The 23,316-nt window shown below is 34.6% G+C and overlaps 1 protein-coding gene across 1 annotated transcript in view; it reads left to right on the top strand.

Annotated features, from left to right (window-relative positions):
* kibra (WW and C2 domain containing protein kibra) overlaps positions 1-20,529 on the top strand; it is a 48,014-nt gene extending 27,485 nt beyond the window's left edge. The window contains exons 2-9 of the mRNA XM_036368869.2: positions 14,127-14,428; positions 14,505-16,221; positions 16,285-16,465; positions 16,535-16,979; positions 17,049-17,384; positions 17,464-17,584; positions 17,658-17,867; positions 18,356-20,529. Of these exons, the coding sequence (XP_036224762.2) occupies positions 14,127-14,428; positions 14,505-16,221; positions 16,285-16,465; positions 16,535-16,979; positions 17,049-17,384; positions 17,464-17,584; positions 17,658-17,867; positions 18,356-18,797 (3,754 nt within the window). The 3' untranslated portion in view covers positions 18,798-20,529. The remainder of the gene's footprint in view (positions 1-14,126; positions 14,429-14,504; positions 16,222-16,284; positions 16,466-16,534; positions 16,980-17,048; positions 17,385-17,463; positions 17,585-17,657; positions 17,868-18,355) is intronic.
* Positions 20,530-23,316: the final 2,787 nt, after the last annotated feature.

Raw genomic sequence — 23,316 nt, 5'->3', positions numbered from 1 at the left:
AGTAATATTTTTTAATAAAAATTATTTTATTAACAAAATTTAAATTTAATACAATGTGCAATGCCATTTTTTTAATAAAACTAGCTTTAAAGTAAAACTCAAATAAAAATTATGAATTTGAATAAATATTTTTTTAACATGTATAATCGGAACAATCATAAACTCGAATGCGCATATCAGTAAAGCAAACCAACAAACATGTATTAAAATTAATTTACCTATTATTAGCAAATGTGTACCTATTTATCTATATATTTACGTCCATATTTGGTCAATTTAAAATTTTCATTTGTAGTGCAACCATATTTGGTTTGAAAAAATTTAACTTCATTTAACACTTTCGAAATACATCAACAACTACAACGACTACGTAGGCTAAGAAACGCTCCTTTATAACCTTAAAAAATGCCAGATAAACGAATTTTATGAGTATTTTGTTTTCAACTTTCAACACCCACCTCTGATAGCAGCTACAACACCAAATTAGGCAATAATCTATAGTAAGCTTAATTGATACAAGATATTAGGCATTATGAAATATTCAAAAAATAATAATTTTTTCAAGATTAGCAAGTTCGAAATGAGTGTCGAACACACGCACTCAAACGAAATTGTAACCTACATTGTACCGTAAAAATTTAGTAGAAATGGAAGACATTAAAAAAACTTCAGTTATCTTGCGAGTAAAAAGCTTTTTTGCATATGCATTTAGTCCATATACACATACATGTAAATGCGCATATTATAGTGCACTGCAGTTCAATGACATTGCCCATAAACGTCACCGGGCATTAAATAAAATATAAATTCACAATAAAACCAAAAATTCGACGAATTGAGCGAGTAAAAACAACGCAGAAAAATTACAATAAATCGGAAATTCTATTTGACGAAAAGCAATGAACTGCGCCAACGGGAAATGCCGAAAACAATAATAATTAAGTAAGGACGGGCTAAGTTCGGTTGTAACCGAACATTTTATAATCTAGCAAAGTCAAATGGTTTACTCGTTTGAGACTTCTTTGTGGACCTAGGGACTTGAACAGTTTTGGTTCGATTGAGAAAATTTTAAGACACACTTTAAACGCATTATTCACGCAAAGTTTTACCCCGATATAATCATTGTTGCTTGATTTGCATAGTGGAAAGTGAAAGAATCAGATGGAATTGAAAATGGTGTTATATGGGAAATAGGCGTGGTTGTAATCCGATTTCGCCCATTTTCGCTCTATAATATAGAAATATGAAAAGAATGCTATTTTGTCGAATTTGGTTGGAGTGGTGAAAACCCATATCTTGAGATCTAGATATGGGTTTTCACCTAAATGTGGATGCTGCCACAGTCTAGTTTTGAAGTCGGTGCCTATAAAATCATCTCATACAGTTAGTAGTTTTTAACAGTACCGTTATATGGAGAGTGGGCGGGGGGACACTGCCGATAGAGGTGCTACAACTATTTGCTCTCCGTGAATTTTGTTAATACAGCTTTAGCGGTTTAGGAGATACAGACATTAAACCTATTAGGGGGCGAGACCCCGCCCAATAAAAATGTATGTGCTGATGCCACCCCCTAATGTGATCCTGTGTACCAAATAACAGTCTTGTATCTTATTGCGGAGCTTAGTTATGGCAAGTTATTTGTTTTTGATTAATGGCGTTTTGTGGGCGTGGCAGTGGTCCGATTACGCCCATCTGCAATACAAACCATCTCACGGTACCAAGAAACATGTCCACCAGGTTTCATAAAGATATATCAATTTTTACTCAAGTTATAGCTTGCACGGACGGACGGACACGCAGTTACCTGGATTTCAACTCGTCTCTTCATCCTGGTCATTTATATATATATACCCCTTTATCGAACTCAATTAGCTTTAGGTAATACAAACAACCGTTAGGTAAACAAAACTATTATACTCTGTAGCAACAAGTTGCGAGAGTATAAAAACACATACATGTAAGCTAGCAAAGATGGGCTCAATGAAATATCAATATGCTTTCAAAAGTCTTTAAGAAAGTCTTTAAGAAAGTTCAAGAACCACAACGCCGTGGTCTATGCGAAGACCAGCAGAGGAAGCGTTTCCGTTTCGACAGATTTACATAAGCGCCTATGTATGTATGTGAACCAAGCAAATGCTGCTATAATTTACATAAATAGAGCTATGTGTGTGTGCGAGCGTGTGTGCGCGCATCATTTCTGGATCTTCGAGAAACAAATGCACGCAAAGCTTTCTTTATGCATATGGCAGTGTTGTGTCTGCGCATTCTTGCCAGTTTGCCTCTAATGCTAAGCTTTACAAAACATTTACATAGGTGTTTAGGTGTAGTTGCCACCTCTATGCTTTTTTATGATTTTTCCTTTAAATTGTCATATTCAATGTCAATATTTACACGTAAATTGTAGTTTCAGGAAAAAAGTTACAAGCACAATTGTATTAAACTCTTTATGTATGTATGTCTGCAAGTGTAGAAATTATACGGCAAAGAACGTGATTTAACAATTTTACTATTTCCTATGCGCTCATCAAAATGCTTCATTACTTTTTTAGTTTTAGTACTGTATTGTTCATTTTCATAGCAGAGATAGTCTTAGTTAAAACTATAAGGCTGTAAAAAATGCGATAAGATTACATGCGTAAACTATCTCGCTCCATAAATTATGGCTACGCACTTTAATTCGAAAACAACCGCATGCAACAACATTACTCAAGACATGTGCGGAGTTTAATTTTATTATTAAATTTACTTACCATATGTATATGCGATTTTTTGTGGATAAATAATCTTAAAAATAGGGCTTATTCTGTTTATCACGGTTCTAGTGGTTCTACTTAAAGATAATTAGATATACCATATACAGAATCGGAATCTATAAGTGACTAAATGTATTATTTTTGCATTTTTGGAAGTATATTTAGAAAAAATTGTTCCTGCAATGGCTAATAATCCAGCAGCCATGCTGCCATACTTTCCAACATTATTTCTTTGTTTTTGAAACCAACGCTCGAATGAATATTTTTTCTACGCACTCAGTAGTCAAGGTTTCATGAGCTAAACAATTGTAATTTTTTGCTGAACACGTCGAAATAAGGTTTCTTATTTGAATTTTTTGAAGAGCATAAAATTTAACGGAAGCGCTTTTCCACTGAAAAAATATCCATGGAAATTGAAATAAAAAGTGTTTTCTCTTGCACTTGAGTTTCAAACCCCACGATGAGCTACTACAAACACTTGTTGCCCCAAAATAAAGTAAATAAATAAAATTTAGAAAAAATCAAGAAAACAATTGTATAAAGGTCATATGTACTTAATGCGTATGATAATATACTAATTGGTGTGTTTTAGTTTTTTATACCCTGAACAGGGTATATTAACTTTGTCACGAAGTTTGTAACACCCAGAAGGAAACGCCGAGGACCTATAAAATGTATAAATAAATAACTAGCATGTTGAGCTAAGTTGATTTAAACATGGCCGTCTATATATACGCGAATTCCTCAGCTATCGATTTGAAAATTTTCACCTTTTCTCACTAAGAAGCTGCACTTCTGTCGGAACGGCCGATATCGGACCACTATAGTACTTAGCTGCCATATAAACTGAACGGAATCAAGTAAGACAACAATGTATTCTCCGCAGAAATTATTCATATCAGAATACTATATCATACAAACTCACCGGCAAAAGTTCTTGTAAGGAGCATTTGTATTTGTGAAAGGTATTATAGTTTCGGTGCAACCGAAGTTAACGTTTTTTCTTGATTTTTTTTATGTTTACTATTAAATTCTAGCTAAACTTTAGCTGCTTATCTGAATAACTGATAAGAACAAACATTTTTCAAACAATGAGAAACATTGCTGAAATATATGCTGATTGTTGCACTGCTCGGAAATTGCTTACAAAAGGAGTTAGCAAGTATTTTTTGTATGAAATTAGTAAATGATTAGATAAGCAGACTGGGTGCGAGGACCTGAATTTGATTGACAAAAATAAAATAAACTTTTTTGTTGTTTTAATATTAATAAAAAAAACAAAAAAAAAAAAACAATTTATCACATATAACTCTATGGACTATTTAATTTTATCCCTCTGATAAAGTATGATTTCATTGGTTTCTCAACATGATTTTGAGAAAATATGAACTAGGCAGTCACATAATTAAATATACGCCTAATGGTAGGCCATGTTTCTTTTATTTATTAATGAACAATTGGAGTAAAGATTATTTTTCACATTTCCAACATTTTTCTGACGCAAAAAACATTTTTATTATGTTCAATGCCTTGCTACTACTTCTTTCCTTGCTACTTATACAAATTTTAAATGCTGGAAAAAATATCCAACAGCCAAAAGCATTTAGTCGAAATAAACTTTGATTTTATGAGCACACGCGCAAAGGCCACTGCAAATAATTCCATGAAATCACACTTTCCTACACACACATAAAATAAATATGAAATGAATTAAAAAAAAAGTGAATTCCAAAAAGTTGCTGGTAATATGGTCAAAATCAACCCTCACACACACACATTATCAAGATAAATAAACAAATAAATAAACAGCAACATACACACACATTCACAAATATTATCGCGAATATGGCTAAGTACCGCAAAGAATATGTCGACAAACATATTTATATAGAGAGCGTAAAAAGAATGGTATAAAAAGGTGGACTGAGGTGAAATTTATGAAAGTATAAAACAAATGAGGCAAGAACATAAAAATCAAAGTTAGCATTTGTTAAAAAAAAACAAAACAAATTACCAATTTAAAAAAAAACAGGTAATCAAGTTCTAAGTTCGGGTGTAACCGAACATTTTATGCTCTCGCAAGCACTATAGGCACTGGGGTCGACATATTCATGACCTAGGGACTTGAACAGTTTTTGTTCGATTTAGAAAATTTTAACACACACTTTAAACGCAAAGTTTTACCCCAATATAATCATTGTTGCTTGATATGCATAGTGGAAAGTGAAAGAATCAGATGGAATTTAAAATGGTGTTATATGGGAAATTGGCGTGGTTGTAATCCGATTTCGCCCATTTTCGCTCTATAATATAGAAATATGAAAAGAATGCTATTTTGTCGAATTTGGTTGGAGTGGTGAAAACCCATATCTTGGGATCTAGATATGGGTTTTCACCTAAATGTGGATGCTGCCACAGTCTAGTTTTGAAGTCGGTGCCTATAAAATCATCTCATACAGTTAGTAGTTTTTAACAGTACCGTTATATGGAGAGTGGGCGGGGGGACACTGCCGGTAGAGGTGCTACAACTATTTGCTCTCCGTGAATTTTGTTAATATAGCTTTAGCGGTTTAGGAGATACGGACATTAAACCTGTTAGGGGGCGGGGCCCAATAAAAATGTATGTGCTGATGCCACCCCCTAATGTGATCCTGTGTACCAAATAACAGTCTTGTGTAGCTTAGTTATAACAATTTATTTGTTTTTGATTAATGGTGTCTTGTGGGGGTGGCAGTGGTCCGATGAAGCCCATCTGCAATACCAACCATCTCACGGTACCAAGAAACATGTCTACCAAGTTTCATAAAGATATATCAATTTTTACTCAAGTTACAGCTTGCACAGACGGACGGACAGACAGTCACCCGGATTTCAACTCGTCTCTTCATCCTGATCATTTATATATATATAACCCTTTATCTAACTCAATTAGCTTTAGGTAATACAAACAACCGTTAGGTGAAAAAAACTTTTATACTCTGTAGCAACAGAATGCGAGAGTATAAAAGAACTATTTCAATTATTATAAGAAATAATATTTCTACTCAGCAACTATCTCAGGTCTTTTAAATAATATTATTTTTCTTTTCAAAATATTTCGAATTTATTTGCATTCAAATGGCCGCACCCTAATGCACATAACTCAGCACATACCAACAGTAGGTGTATGCTACTTCCCCACATGTATGCTACTATAACGCTCAGGAATTTGTATACTGAATGGCATTAGGTGCCAATGTGATTTTTTACTTTTTATTATTTATTTCTTCATATTATTTTTCTTCTTCTTACCGCGTGGTGGCGTGTTTTTTAGCGCTGACGGCTTTTGAATACTATGTAGACATATTCGTTCATAATATTTTTAGACGTGATTACAATCGACGAACCATACGAACTGGACAAAGCTGGCTGCAAGTTTTTTACTGAACTCGCCTTAATTTATGTTTTTACTACGTATAGATTTTTGAGTATTTTGCTTGCGGTTTTACGCTTATCGGTATTATTAACATAGACAACTGATATTGTGGCTTGACAGCGCCAACTTCACGCAGCAATGAATTGAGAGTTTATTTTTTTTAATTTTGTTAAATGTTTACGTACACTTATAAAATATATTAGAGGGTTTCCAGCTGGTCAAAATATTTGATTAAAATTATCGATGACATTTTAAGCTTTAGCGACGTAATTTGTAAATAATGAATTAAAAGATATTTTACACCCTATGGGGTTTTGAAACACTTTTTAAAATAGTTTTGCAATACATGTTACGGATTGCTCCTTGGTGTAGGCAGTTGGCAAACAGTCTACTATGAACTTGAAGCAATTTGTAATTGACTAAACTAAGCTTTTTCCGAAACGCTCATAGATAAATCTTATATAGTCACATGGCGGAACATGTTTGACTCTAATATTATTAAATACGTTTCGTGTGGAAATTATCTCGGAATTTTCGTATAGTCTCCAAACAGTTGTAAACAGAAGAGATAGCAAATATGTTGCCTATATTCAGACAGAATTTAGCGGAGTCGGAGTCGGAGCACATCTAAACGACTACAGCTGTCAAATTCCTTCTAAAATGTTATAAAAAGTAATATTTACCGCATATACAAAATTATGAAAATGAAATGAAAAGATTTAGAATTTATTATAAAAAAATGTAAAACATAAAATGTTAATATTTAAAATTTTAAATTTTAAAGTATAATTATTAATAGCTAATTAATCAATTAATATAGATTGAAATCTTTTATTAAATTTACTGAAAACTATTTCGCTATAATCTCAACTAATAATCTAATATATGAAAAAAATTGTTTATATAATTTCTGACTTAAATCAGCTTTAATCAACAAAAACATTTTTTTTTCAATATATTATTTTAATTCGAAATTGCCTAGCTAATTAAGTCGCCATACGCAAAGGAACGCTTACAAATCGCCTTACTTAAAAATTTGCATATGAACATACACACATACACACATACAAACACATTCTAAAAACAACGTAGACTTATAAAAAATATTTATGACCGCAAATTAGCATAAATTGTTAGCGGCGTCAAAATGGCAATGGCCAACTAAAATTTACAACAACACCAATAATGACTTTCTTCAACGTCAACAACAACGCCATTAGTTGAATAATACGACCATATATGAGTTAAAAACAACAACAACAAGCCATTTACAATAATAATCCCTGCTATCAAACCGCGCGTCAGACTACTTACACACACACTCACACATATGCGCAAGTAAATGTCAACGGCTCAAACTAACTTATACATAAATGCTCATATACATACAATACATATATTTATTATATGACGAGCATATGGAATGTATAATAGTGTAAACTCTTTGTCTTGTTTGTTAAAAACATACACACACACATGTGGTATAACCGCCATTGTATTTGTGCGGAATTTGTTGCAAAGACTCGTTTTTTTTCTTCTTGCCCCTCTTTGCAAATATTTTGTAAATGATTTAATTACAAACACACGCAGACATCTTTGCCGCTACAGATAACATGCATTTTTATTATTATATGCTCTTCTTCAATTGTACTTTGTTTATATTATAATTTGGGTCAATTTGTGTTATTCTAATTGGTGTTTTCTGGCAGAGACCCTAAGGTAATAAAATTAAAAGGTGTGTTATAATAAAACACTTTTTTATTAGAAATATTTTTTACATTCAAAACCAAATATTTTTCTTATTTCTAAGATTGTAAAAACAATTTATCAAATTTAAGATAAATTTTACCAGAAATATGATGATAGGACAAAACAATAAACAAAAATTTCAGCAACTTTAAAGTTTTAAAAATGCAATGCCATGTTTCGGCATTTGATCGGCTAGCTCCGAACTGTAAGTGTCATCTCTTGAACTCTCTACAAGCATATACATATGTAACTCTTCAAATAAATGTGACTTCGTTGGCTCTTGCCTTTCAATAGCCCAATTTTCCATTTGAATGCGCTCTAAATTAATTCAATAAAAAAACAAAAAGTCACTTTTGAGCCATTGCACTAATTCAACCAAGCCAATTTGTGAAAAAAAATTCACTCGTTGAAAAAGAAAAAGCGTTGAAGTGACACTTTAATTTGTAAGAAGTCTACTGACAATTTGACTGATTACTACTAATTAACTGCCATTCAAGTGAAATTTGCGCAAACATGCCCCACACAAGCACACATTCACAAATTTATTTAGAGTACTGTATTGTAAGCATAACAAAGTATACGAGTACAAGTGCTTGTTGACAAGCAACGAGGAAGAAGAAAATCAATAAGAATTAATTTAAGTTTGAGTGTTGCATTGCAACTTAAGGAAGCCGTATTACTTCTGTGACAACAAATAAAACGAAAAACGGAAAAAAAACTTTAAAAGCCAACCAGCGTAACTTAGGCGTTTGCGGTTTACACATACAGTTAGTGTGTGTATGCGTTTACGGCTTTAATACATTCTGAGTTATTTGTCTCAGCATTTCTTGCATGTGCAAGCGACTTGAGCTCAGGTGTCTTTGGGACTAACTAGAAGCCCCATAGTTCTCGCAGCTGGCAATGTAAAGGGTGGCGGCGTTGATTGCGGGTGGCTGCCGAGTGTGTGGCTCATGACAATGTAGATGCACAAGTAACTAACTATTTATTTGATATACAGATCTGAATAGAATAAAAATATCTTACAAATATATCAAATTACTGCGCCTGTTCAAGCAGAACCTCGTACAAGCCTCTAGGTAGGCAATTGAACTGCGTTTGTAGATTTAGATTGTGACACATTGAAAATTCATTGAGAAGTATTGTCACTGAATATACAATAGGAATATTTAGATGGTAGAAATCTTACGTACTTAGTTTTTATCGACTCGGTAAATCGTTGTTTCTTCAGTTTACTTTATGCTCTCTTTTCCAACATTTCACCTACAAAAATGCATTCACCGACCAGTTGCATTGAATAAAAGATAGAGTGTAGATAACTCTTAAAAGGGATATTTATTTCCCCTTTTCAATATATATTTCAGTGAGACTGCATATTCGCTTTATGTCGTTCTATTCGCTACCTTTTATATACGAGCGTGTTATCTATTAAATTAAAGTTAGTGAGTAAATCTACAAGATCTAACGCTATATTATTTGATTAAAGTTTTATTCCAAGTTTTGTTTCATATATTTAAGACCAGTTTTACTATTCTACATTGTTCAAATGACAAACTATTGTCAAAAACGAAAATAATAAAATGCTTCTTATTAACTTAAAAAAACTTAAGACTTAAAATACAATAATATATAATTGTTTACAGAAATTGTCAGGATTTAACTCTACTCGAAACCAAACATTTTTCCACGTCAGAGGACATATTAGTGCAAGTGCTGCCAGTATACTTGAATAGTTGGTATAGTGCGTTCGATTCGATACTCTCCAAAGCTTGGAAAGTCGAAGAAATCCCCTATTTCGTTATGACAATCTATTACATTTTTACCAATACTCTTATTTGTTCGATAGTTCGATGGTCAAATATTTGCGTTTTATCTGTGAAAAATCAATTCTAATTTTCGGAAACCTGCGTAGGTCTAACCTCAGGTTAAATTGACTCTGAGTGTTTCTATTCAGAACTTCAATATATAAATAATATTAAAATATACTTCAATTAATATTATTAATAAATATTAAATATTTGTTGTTTTTTGTGTTTGTTTTTTCACTTTTTGGGGTTTTATTTTCTTTCGTACATTTTCTATTTGTGCATGTTTATCTCGCACGTTGAATATATGCAAAGGAAGAGAACAAAAAGTAATACAGAATACAAAACAATAATAGCTAAATACAACAACAAAGGCAGACAAGTTATAAAAGCTTAAGGAATGCGATGTGGGTATTTAAAGCGATTCGCAGAATTGCTTTATCTAGCAAATTTTATTTGTCTATTTCTAGACTACGAAAATACACAAATGCATGTCACACACATATATACGTTTATGTTTTTTATTGAAGTCTGATGAATAAGGAATGTCGTTGATAAACATGCGCTACGAATATAATGTGTATACAAATACAGTTTTGATTGCTAACAGCTGCCACAGCTTCAGAGAATTTTTCGCTAGAAAAATTAAGCAAACAGAATAAGTGGCACGGAGGTGGCGTTGGGGCGCATTATGGTGCACTAAGTCAAAGCGGCGACAAAGCGCTACATACACACCTCCATATATACTCACATACATACACACACATATATCGGGTTTTCCAATAGGAACGATATGATTTCTAAGTGTCGCTTCAGCCATTTTCAATATATCATTATCTGTAATTTCCGTACTTCTTTCGAAATGCAGCTGGTTACTATCAATGGAGGGCGATATAGCTCGATGATAACCAACTTTTTATGGCCGCAATTGAAAGACGTTGATCTGTGATTCGGTAATATTGAACGCGTTATTCATGGCATACGAGTTGATTTAAAGGAAAAAGACTTCGAAAATTGGGTTAATCGAATTCGTTCCTGCCAAAAGAAGTCGTGGAGGCCATTTGAATGATGTTATATTCAGAGTTAAGTATCGATTGTACTTCACATTAAATAAAAAATATTTGAATTTCCTTAACAACTAGAGTTCGTTTTTTTTTTTTAAATAATCATATTACTCTTATTGGAAAACCCTGTATAAATAAATATAACTGCTGATAGTTCGCTGTTCGCGTTGTCAAGTGATTGACTAGCCAAAGCGACTAGCAGCCAAAAATGTTGCTTGATATGCACACTTACACACACAGGCAGTCGTGGCCTATTGACGGCGGAGACTTTATGGCTACAGTGAAATGAATTAATCTTGAGCGTGTTCGCAATAAGTGGCGCATCTCCTCATGCCGCCACCGCGCTTCGCTTCGACACCCCGGCGCCAGCCACCACCCGCCCGTACGACAAACCGCATTGCCGTAGCACCGCTATGTGCGAACGTGCCCGCATACATGACAGCCACCAACGGGCTGCGGTTAGCGCTATGCTGTGACGTAAATAATTGCGCTGATTTCTTAAAATGACAAGCGAAAAAAAGCGAAATAAATCACCAAAGTGTGAATAATGAATAAGAAGCAATAATGCATAAAGTGCAATAAAAATAAGCAATTAAATTAATCGCGCTGAGACGTTATTAAGTGTTCGGGAAAAAGGCAAAAAAAAAAGTTTGAGGTATGCAGAGATTAGCGCTTGAGTTAAGTGCAAATACTTCAGTTATGTATGTGTGTATATGCCTCTGCTCTAATAGCGCTGAGCAATTGTTAATTCATATCCCATTGGTTACAACAATTCTAATAGCTTGGCATTATTAGAACTATACAGATCAATTGGCACAATTTTGAATACTTTTATATTTGCTTGTTAATTCGAGAAAATAAGTATTAAGTAATCATTACATGAAATGAAATAAAGAAAACTGCTGAAATGTGCAATATTCACGACTGTGTGTTCCAGGTAAGCAGCAGTAAAGAATAATTCCATCGAAGCTTACGAAAAAAATGCTGACAAATTTATTTTTGCATTTTTATGTATTTCGCTGCTTGCCAAGTTTTAGTTCATTGACGATATATATGTTATGCTCAAAAATTCGTAGAAGAATACGCATACATACATATTTAGGTATAGTCATCCGTATACATACATACATATAAAACAAATGTTAAAGCATACATAGACATATGTAAATCAATCTAAAATATTTAAATATATGTGAGCGAAAATTATAATTTTGTAATTTATTTTTTGTGGAGTTATTTGTGTTCTTAAGAAATACTTTTTCCCTTCAATTTATTTATAAAAAATTTAATTTCTTTGTTTGCACTGCATTAATGATTATCCGTTTTTTAATTTTATCATTTATTTTTTTAGTATAGTTATATACACATTTACATAAACATCATTATTCCTGGTATAAGTAAATATTACATAAATTTGAAAAAGAAATAAAAGCAAAAATAAAAAAATTTATTAAATATAAAGAAATAAATATAATTGTGAAAAGCATTTTTGGCAAGTTTACTTATTTTCTTACTTAAAAAAAATAATTAAAGAAAAGTTTTATAAAAAAATTTAAATAAAACAAGGTGAAATAAAAAAAATTCTAAAATAAAAATATTACAAAAATAATTAATAAAAAAATGTATTAGTAAAAAAAAATAAAAATTTATTTTAAAATATTAAAGCAATATAATAAACTAATAATTAAAACCAAAAGTAATTAAAAACAAAATAGAACAATAATATAAAAATAAATATAAATTTGAAGGAATTTCTGGCGAAGTTTCCCTATTGCAATTATTCTCAAAAGAAATATATATAAGAAAACAATATAAAAAAACTTAAATTATTATATACAAAAATATGACAATAATAGTAAAAAGAAATTAAATAAATAAATTAGAAAAATAATTTAAAACTTTAAAATTTAATTAATAATATTAAAGCTAAAATTATTAAAAATGAAATAAAAAACAAAATAAGAAACAATTAAAACAAAGTAGAATAAAAATAAAAAAATCCCTTAAAATTTCTTTTTAGCATCAAACTGATATTTTAAAATTTTCATTAAATCTTATGACCATCTACATCAACTTTGCGATCAACGAATCAGAATTTCAATTTGTTATACAAAGGACAAAATTGTTAATTAAACAATTATTAGTTATAGTTCTAAGCTTGTTGCTGCTTTCTGTTCCGCATTTTTTTCTTAAAATTCAACTCATATATAACAAATAATAAAAAAACTTTGAATTTGTCATATGTGGAATTTGCGCAATTATGCATTAAAAAATTATAAATATAGTTCTGAACAATTTAATTTTGCTCCAGTAGGTAGTAGTAATATTTCTCTGGTTTTTGTCTACCCATGCATATATACATATATATATTGATATTAAGTTCTGACTGTGAGCAAAGCTGTTCTGGTATACCATATAATATTTGCACTTATTAATCATAATTGTTATATATGACAACTAAGAAGTCATACTATAAGCCTGTTCTTTTGTTACCCAATGCGCGGCCCTAACGCTTTTTAAGTTACTTTCGTCGACGGTTTTCATGCTTAGCTAAGCATTGATGGATTTAGATTTGGACCTATGTTTATGGTCAATTTTGGTTTATTTCAGTTCTGCACACATTTATAAATATTTATAAAGGTACATATGTAAGCTTTTTTCTTAGGCATATATGGCCCTATATATGTATATATGTACTAACCTCGTATGGCACTTGAGGAAAGTATTTGTATATTCTATTTATTATCAAGTAACTATTTGTTTGAATTAAAAATGCCAAAGGTGTTACCATACCGCCAAAAGCGAAATATACTTACATACATATACATATATGTATAGTATATATATGCACTTGTTAGTCCAGTGGCTCGCACTGATTCGCATGATTGAACAGTTTCCCGCAATATTTAATACCGCTTAGCTATATGTATGCTTTCCTTTATAAAGCTATGTGTACTTGAAATAGCGTGGGAATGGGTGATTATGAGGTAAGCGTTTAACGGAAACTTGTTTCCCCACGCGCAACTACAACACGCTGACGCCGCCGCCTAATAGCTAATCGAGCATGCTGGAGCACAAGTAACCATCCACTTAGCGGTTTGATTACTGGTATCGTTGAGTTTGTCACAGCGACAGAGTATTTCCGAAGACCAACAAAGCAAGGCACACTCATCACTGTGGCGCGCTTTGAACAGGAAGTCACTGATTATTATAGATACTAGGCCATAGATTAGAAAAGCAGGCAAATATTTACATATTCACAAACCAACACTACTTGTATTTACCTCACCTTTTACACATACATATGTATTTACGAAGTCTTTCCGTTTTCCGCTACTTGCAGTTACACCAAACCACAGTCGTTCGAAGATTGTGTCGGCGATGAGCTACCCCATGGCTGGGAAGAAGCCTACGATCCACATATAGGGCGCTACTATATCAATCACATAGAACAATCGACACAGCTAGAGGATCCGCGCCAAGAATGGAAGAGCGTACAGGAGCAAATGCTGAGCGATTACCTGTCGGCCGCACAAGATCAATTGGAAAACAAGCGTGAACTGTATGATATTAAGAAGCAGCGTTTGCAGATAGCGCAGGAAGAGTATAATCAGCTGAATAAATTGGCGACCAGCAGAAGTAGTTGTAAGTATCTTCAGTGTTGCACAAGTGTAACCCAATTTACCAAGTCCTTTACTAACAACCACTTGTTTCATTGCAGTGTGTTCCTCTTCGAGCTCAATGAGTCGACACGATCCTGATTTGTTGCGCGCCGAAGTCGCCTCATCGTGGGAGCGTGTACGTCTGTTGCGGCAGGAACTGAAGCACATCACACATGATATTACGCATACCCAGCGTGGTATGAATACGCTGTATTCAGTGGGCGAGAAGATCAATGCACGACAGAATGGTTGCTATGACATCGCGGAAGTACAGGCCATACGCGAGGAGATGCTGAAGGTGCACAAGTCGCTGGTGTCGGGTGAGAAGGTGCGCGAAGAGCTAATGCGCAGTTTGGTAGAGATTAAGAATGAGCTAAGTCGGCAACAGATAAACGATGAGAATGCTGAGCTGATGAATGCTGCCTCACCGTTTGATCGTGTATGTGTTGCATCGCAGACGGATCTGTGTGGTGCCGGCGATATGAATAGTGGAGCACGTTTTGCCGAGATGGCCAAGACGAAGTTGCAATACTCCGAATGGCGTAAGCACATTAAAAAACTGCAACAGCAGTTGGTGGATCATGTGGAACGTATCGACCCCGGCCAGTTGGAGTCGGATAAGGATCGCATTTTATTAATACAGGAAAAGGAGAAACTACTGACCGATTTGAATAGCATTTCAATGGAATCGCGTCCACACGAGGAGGTGCACGTCATACAGCAAACACGCCGTAAACTAGAGGAAGATCTAAAAGAGGCGTATGAGGCTACAAATCAATGCATAGCAAAACGTCTGCGTTTCCACGAAGAAAAGCAACTGTTGGTTGGCGAGTTGCAGGAAGCGCTCAAATCTACAAAGAAACTAGAAGAACGCCTTAAGTCATTCTCATCGGAGAGCACATTCTCTATTAGCAGTGGTTCTAGTCTGGGTTCATTGTCGACGGCGAGCAGCAAGAGCGCGCTCAGCTTTACCGACATCTACATCGATCCCTTCGCGGTTGATTCGCAAATTGATGTAATCGATTTGCAGCGTCGCTCACAGCGTTTCTACCAACAGCAACAACTGCAAGCCGCACAGGCGCAGTTACAGATACAACAACAGCACCAGCAACAACAACACCAGTCACAAGTGCATACAATTGCGCATGCACATCCACAGCTACAACAGCAACCCTCATCAGAGTTGTCGCTGTCTCCGCGTAGCAGTCTCTCTATGGAAACACCACCCGCCTCGCCTATGAAATACAATGCCAATACCGATCAAGTAGCGATCACTAGCCAGCGGCTCAAGGAGGAACCTACCTATGCCAACACACCTGCAGGCGCCGCTTTGCCGCCGCTGTATGAGCCAAATTCAGCATTGGCTGCTGCAATGGCACGTACACATGCACAAGACCTGGACTCAACGCTGCTGGATTGCATGGTATTGGAGGCCAAACTGCAAAAACTTAACTTATCCGCACCACTTAACCTGCCCGCTGCGCCGTTGTCGCCAATTTCCGAAAAGCCATCTTTGCTGGATCTGCCGCAAGAGATGCTCAGCCGTTCGTCATCATCTTCGAATACACGTTCCGTATCCGCGGCGGTAAGCAATGAATCAGTCGCTGGCGACTCTGGCGTTTTTGAAGCTTCGCGCGCACATTTCCCGCGCAAAGAGTTGGCGCAAGTGCAGATCGGGCTGAAATATTTGAAGGATAAGGGTGTACTAGTCGTATCGCTGGAACGTGCGAACAATCTCTCAGCGCTGTGGACTGCGACCGCGGACAATTCACAAGTGTAAACTAACTTTAAAAATATTATGGTAAAAATTATTTAACACATATTCTTTTACTATAACAGTTATTTACGCGCCGCTTTGTTGCCCAACTCGCTTACTTCGATTCGCACAAAAGCCATGTCGGACTTCCAGAAACCTGTCTTCAGTGACACCTTTGCCGTGCCCATAACGCTCAGCAAATTGCAGACGAAGAGTTTACAGGTGACTGTGGTCAGCATGACCGGCCAAAAAGAAGAGATCATCGTAAGTTAACAAGTAGCTCGCTTAAATATCTGTTCCTCAATAATTTTTTCCAATTCTTGCCATATACAGGGCACAGTACAGATCAGCATGGCCGAATTCAACGCCGACGATTCCACACTCAAGTGGTACAACGTGCTCAGCTCCAAATTTATGCCAACATTTGAACCACTAGATATGCCTTCAACGAGCGCGGCCGCCGCTGCCGCTGCCGCAGCCGCTGCTGGTGTTGCTCCTGCAGCCACTGCTCCTGCGGCTGCAACAACACATGTGTCCGCATCCAATTCTGTCGCCACAAATGCACCAAATGTCGCCAAAGAAGAGTCATCGGATGAATCAACAATTACCTCGTCACAAACCTCAACGCTGACACGCAATCAAGTGCCGCCCTTCGAGATGCAGGCACAAATCACCGAAGAAATAGAACAACTGAGTGTAAACGACGAAGATGATGAAGATGAAGGGGATGATGATGATGACGACGATGACGACAATGAGTTGAAGGAACTGACAGCTGGTAAGTTGAAGCGAAAGTAATATAAAACCTCAAGACTTGTACTTATATATATTTTGGCTCGCACTTTAGCTGACTTTACAAAGAAAATGCTGGAGGCCTACAATTGCATCGATCTGATTAAGCAAGAATATGCGGACAAAGAGACTAACACCGAGTGCGCATTTGCACCCGAAAAATTGCGTGCTGCACAACAGCAACAGCAAATGGCCGACGATAGGCCCGTAAAACGATCGCAGACATTCACACCCTCAGCGGCAGTCAATAAAAATCGTTACATCTGCCGACTTAACCGCTCCGATTCGGATTCGGCAATGCATTTCGGCGTGACGCCGCATCCTTTCCATCGCGGTGCTGTCGAGCGACGTTCGCTGCGCTTCCACACCAAAGCGCCGAAGCAAGTGACGAGTAAGTAGAACATAGAAAGCTCTTCTAATTGCAATTTGGTATACTTAATAATATTTTTAACGGTATATTTCCAATACAGAACTTCGTCATACACATATACCGAGGACCAGTTTAGACTTGGAGCTGGATCTGCAAGCGCAGCATAGCAAATTAGATTTCTTAAATGATCAAATTGCCAAATTACAGAACTTAAAGCAAGTGTAAGTAAAAATTAAAGATGTTAAAGAATGATAAGGTGTACTTAAAGTGTTTTTTTTTCTTTCACTGCTTTAGTCTGGAGAAGGGCCGTGATAATCGCGATCCCTTAATTGCCGCCTGGGCGATTGAGAATGAGGAGTTCCAACGCTTGGTCGAGCGTGCTGATCCGGCCAAATGCCCTGAGGAGAAGCAATTGCATAAGCTTTTGATGAAAACTGCCAAAGAAATTCACAAGCTGCGCAAAACCAAGGTGCCGAAAGGATCACCCGATTTGTTGTCGTTCAAGTGAGTGAAAAAAAACTAGTTATATTTTTTAATCTCAATATTCGTTGTAAATAACTTTTTTTACGAGTAAACAATGCAATAAATTAAGAAAAGAGAAAAACTCTTTGGAAAAATTATTTCAGTGAAAATACTTTTAAATTGGGAAACAGAATTCAGTTCAATTAGTTGAGGTAATTAAGACGAAATTTGATCCAGTGTGTTTGGTGTTCAAATATATTAAATTAAGCTTAAACAATTAGAGTATTAGTCAGTAAACTTTTACTTAAACTTTTTATTAAATAAAAAAATTATTACTGTTATGGAAACCAGAAAAATAATTTTTAGGATATTATTTCGTCAATTTATTGTCCTTTATTTAATAATTGTGCAATTAGTTACTTATCTCTTGAATTGAGAACAATTAGGTGTTAAATTGCTTAACTTAATTACTCAATTAGCCGATTTTTTGAACAAAGTACTAAATTGTAGTTCATATCCTCCTTTTGCAGAGAGAAAATGACCTTCTTTACACGTAAGGGCCTACCAGTGCCAGACTTACCAGATCGCGCTGACTTCGTATTGCCCGATGCCGATCTGATCGAAGAGGAAGACGAAGAGGAGGACGACGAGGAGGATAAGGCACGCGAAACCGCGATCGCTATCAATACAGCGCTTGTGGCCAGCAATAATCGAAATAAAAATCTCAGTGAGAATCATTTGGGCATCACAGTCAGTCGTCGGGAATTAAACGCAGCTAAGAGCACCGCATCTGCGGCCGCAGCAGCAGCGGAGGCAGCTGCAAAAATGAACGCAGCCAACGCGAACGTATCAACGCCGAGCACAAGTGACTCAGCTGCAAAGGCGCTCGTAAGTAATAAGAACAGCAATGGCGAGAAAACGGACGAACGCTATGACTATGTGGTCGATCGCAATTACGGTGTGGAAGTTTAAAACCACACATCGCTGCTTAACTGTATAGGTTGTAAGTGTATATATTTTTTTGTTTTTAACTAAGAGATAACACATAACAAGAAGAAACAAATATTGTGCCTTACTCGTAGTTTTTTCAAAGTTTAAAGGATGTCACGGAAATGGCAAAGATATCTTTTAGCTTTTTTAAATTAGTTACTAAAGTAATTTGCTGTACAAAATTTAGTATTTGCATATTAGCAAAAGAAAATATATATATTATATTATGAATATAGTTTTAAGTCGCCGAAAAGGCCTACAACTGGCACGCGCACGCTGGCGTTGGTACTAAAATTTTATAAAATATTTTTTTAAATTGAATTTGGACCTGAATGGGTTATCACACACCCAAGAATTTATTGATTGAATTGTAACTGAGCTATAATATAATAGATTTTTTTGCAGACCAGCGAAAATAGCTAAAACACAAACAAAAAACCAAAATTGGCCGCGACTTGTCGTAGCGTTCTAAGTTGTAACTAATTATACAACTAAATGTAATATAGTTAAGCCGAAGCTCGTGTAAATTCTACAAGCGAAAAATTTATCACATGCGATTTTTTGCTAAAATATTTACATTATTTCTTATTTATTAAATTTTTTTATACATTATTATATTTTAATATATTGGAAGGCTTGCGTTTTTGTTGAGCTCGATTTTATAATGTTTTGTTGTAATTTATATTGAATGATGGCAATCCACATAATTATTATTAGTAGTTACTATAAAAATATTACATATTAAAACATGATTTACATACATTTAAATATTTATACACAATTTGGCAAATTATTTAAATAATTAGATATAAATATTTTTACTTGAAAACTGCAAAAAGGTTAGAATTTGTGCAAGGAAGAGAAAAACATATTATTCTTGTTAAGTCTGCCAGAATTAGTTACAATTTGAGTTTGCAAGCAATCTAGCTGAGGAGCAAATATTTTGTTGTTTTAGTTTTAGATTATATTTAAAAAAAAAGTGTGCATATATAATAACTGTAAATATAAGTGTAGAAAAGGCAAGTGAAATGAATATAAAATAGGCTGGAACGCATATAATATATATATATATGATATTGAAAAATTGCAACTTTCTGTTAGTCAAAAATAAAATGATTTCCAAATCGTGTTTTGTTGCTCAGCTGAGTTGTTGTGTTTGGTTTGCTCTTTGCCTGATTTGAATTTGCGTTTATTTGTTTTGAACTCTTGTGAAATTGTAAATCTAGTTTAAGTGTAATGTTTATCTTTTTAATTTTTGGTGGACTTTATGCTTGTGTGTTGAATCGTTTCGATTTAAAGAATATTTACCAATGTATGTATATTGTTTGATTCATAAGCTATTTTATCTAAAGTGGGTTAATATATTAAGTGAAAATGTATGTATGTTTGTAATTTAGCGAATGAAAAACTAAAAAAAAAACAATAAAAGTAATATTAACAATAAAAAAATGAAAAAAAATATGTGACTAATATATATAATGGGAGTGCTTTGTATAGTGTAAAGTGCTAATGGCACTTTACGTTCATAACTAAATTTAGTTTAATCGTAAACTGTTATTCTAACTAATTCTATTAAACTCTCTCATTTATTAGATTAACTACCCACAAATTATTACTCAAATAATTAAATAATAAAAATAAACAAATTTAGTAATGTACATTGTACGAGTATTTGTGCAATAAACCAAAATGAAATTGAAAAAATTAAAATAAATATGCATTTTGTTTAATTTTTTTTGCCAGTGGAAACCCTTAAAAAGAACATGAAAAAACGTTAAATTCGGTTGCATCGAAGCTATGATAGCCACTAATACAAAATATTCCTTACAAGAACTTTGATCAGTCTGTTTGTTTGGCAGCTTTATGCATAGTGACTCGATCTAAACAATTTTTGCGGATATTGCATTATTGCATGAGATAATAACCAATGCCAGATTTCGTGAATATATCTCGTCAAATGAAAAAGTTTTTATACAAGCACTTGATTCCGATCGTTCAGTTTATATGCCAGGTATATGCTATGGTGGTCTGATATCGGTGATTCCGATAAAATTTCGATCAGGTTTGAATAAAATAAAAAACTCTGTACAAAGGGTGCTGCGCGAGCTCATAATCGACAGACTCACCACCTCACAAATTGCAAAATTACTGGAATTGGACTTCGAATTTATTTAGTAAGCTTCGTGTTCCCCGAAGTATATAACTCAAGAAATGGTCTCTACCATAAAAGTTTGGTAAATCTGGAAGATTTGTTAAAACCGGCGTAACGCAGTGTGAGATCATCAACTATGCGTGAAACTAAATATATGCAGAGAATGTAGTTTAACGGGTGTCTTGCCAATTTGAGTTCTACGCGGTGTTAGTAGCCACCATTCGCGACCAGCTTCTTGATTTTTCTTACTCGCTTTCTAAACAAAAAGTATGGATAGAAGAAATATAGCAACAGAAGTAAAAGAAATACAATTTTTGATGAGTTTCGAGCCGTTAATTTAGTAAATTTGTTTACAATAAGTATTAAAATTTGGCTGCTTGTTTCGTTTTTAACATAAAGCTAAATTTTCGAAGACAATTTTTTATACCCTTTTATCAAAAACGCTGTCTCAAAAGGTTTACCATTTGCCTTGCTAAAGCTAGATTCGAGTCCGTAAGATCATTAGGAACGCTTTTTGTTAAAAAAAATATATACCTGTATAGTGCTTGCGCAACATGCGTTCCATAGAGGTACCAAATGTTGTCAAAATATATTTAAGCTGGCTGAGTTCGACGATGTGATTTTGTTTATGAATGCAAAAATGGTCTGTCGGAAATGAATTTGATCGCTAAAGTCTAACGAGGTGTAATAAGAGATGATTGACGTTTATTTGCATGGTGTTACCAAAATGTTTTTACACGTAAATATACTCCTCTAACATAAAACTTGAAAATTTTTTTTGTCGATAGATTTATGAATGCCTTTGGTCCAAAAAGTTAAGTATGAGGCGAGTTTTAATTGACTGGTTTTATCGACTTAGAGTGAATTTATGGGTTAAAAAATACCCCTTCAAGGAAAATTTATTATCCTAATTTAGAGATTTAGACATAGCACGTAAAAGACTTTTCAAAACTTTCAAATATACGAATTTTTTAATTTAAAAAAAGTTTCACTGAGGTAGATTTTCTATAAAATCTTATGCCCTTCAAGATACTTAGGGTATTTACAAGGTATCATATTGTGCCATATCCTCATATTGTCTTATTTTTTTGAAACTTTCATATCAACACTGTTGTTGTTTCCCATACAAAATTGAAATACGAAAAATACAACACGGCGAGGTATGTTTTTTGAGTGTGATATTTTATCAGCTGTTCTCTCGCAACTTCTTGCTACAGAGTATAATAGTTTTGTTCACCTAACGGTTGCTTGTATCACCTAAAACTAATCGAGTTAGATATAGGGATGTATATATAAATGATCAGGATGAAGAGACGAGTTGAAATCCGGGTGACTGTCTGTCCGTCCGTCCGCGCAAGCTGTAACTTGAGTAAAAATTGAGATATATTCATGAAACTTGGTACACATGTTGAAGATAGGCGTAATCGGACCACTGCCACGCCCACAAAACGCCATTAATCAAAAACAAATAAATTGCCATAACTAAGCTCCGCAATAAGATACAAGACTGTTATTTGGTACACAGGATAACATTAGCGTGGAGCATCTGCAATTAAAATTTTTTTTTAAAAGTGTCCCGCCCCTAATAAGTTTAATGTGCATATCTCCTAAATCGCTAAAGCTATAATAACCAAATTCACTGTTCACAAATGTTTTTAGCATCTCTATCGACGGTGTGAAAATGGATGAAATCGGGTGACAAGCCCGCCCACTCCCCATATAAATCGCGATAAACCAAGCACTAAACACGCCAGAGACATTAAATTTTATTACTGGGATGGTATGAGATGATTTTATAGGAACCGCGTTCAAAATTAGCAAGTGGGCGTGGCACCGCCCACTTTTAGATGAAAACCCATATCTTGGGATCTGCTTAACCAATTTCAACCAAATTCGGTGCATAACGTTCTTTTCATGTTTCTATGTCATAGTGCGAAAATGGGCGAAATCGGACTACAACCACGCTTACTTCCCATGTAACACCATTTTCAATTCCATCTGATTCTTTCACTTTCCACTATGCATATCAAGCAACAATGATTATATCGGGGTAAACTTTGCGTAAATAATGCGAATATAAAGTATGCCACCTTGTGACCAAAAATTGTCTAAATCGAACCAAACCTGTTCAAGCCCCTAAGTACTAAATATGTGGACCCCAGTGCGTATAGTTGACCTTCTACCAAAAATATCAGTCAATCCACAAAGAAATCTCAAACGAGTATACTATTTGAATTTGCGAGAGTATAAAGTGTTCGGTTACATTCGAACTTAGCCCTTCCTTTCTTGTTATAATTGGTGTACTCACGGTTTCATTTAATAGTTCAGCAAAGAAGAATATAAAAGGCA

This window comes from Bactrocera oleae, chromosome 2, assembly GCF_042242935.1.
Source record: "Bactrocera oleae isolate idBacOlea1 chromosome 2, idBacOlea1, whole genome shotgun sequence".
Classification (NCBI taxonomy): Eukaryota; Metazoa; Arthropoda; class Insecta; order Diptera; family Tephritidae; genus Bactrocera; species Bactrocera oleae.
This window is presented reverse-complemented; position numbering and strand designations above follow the sequence as displayed.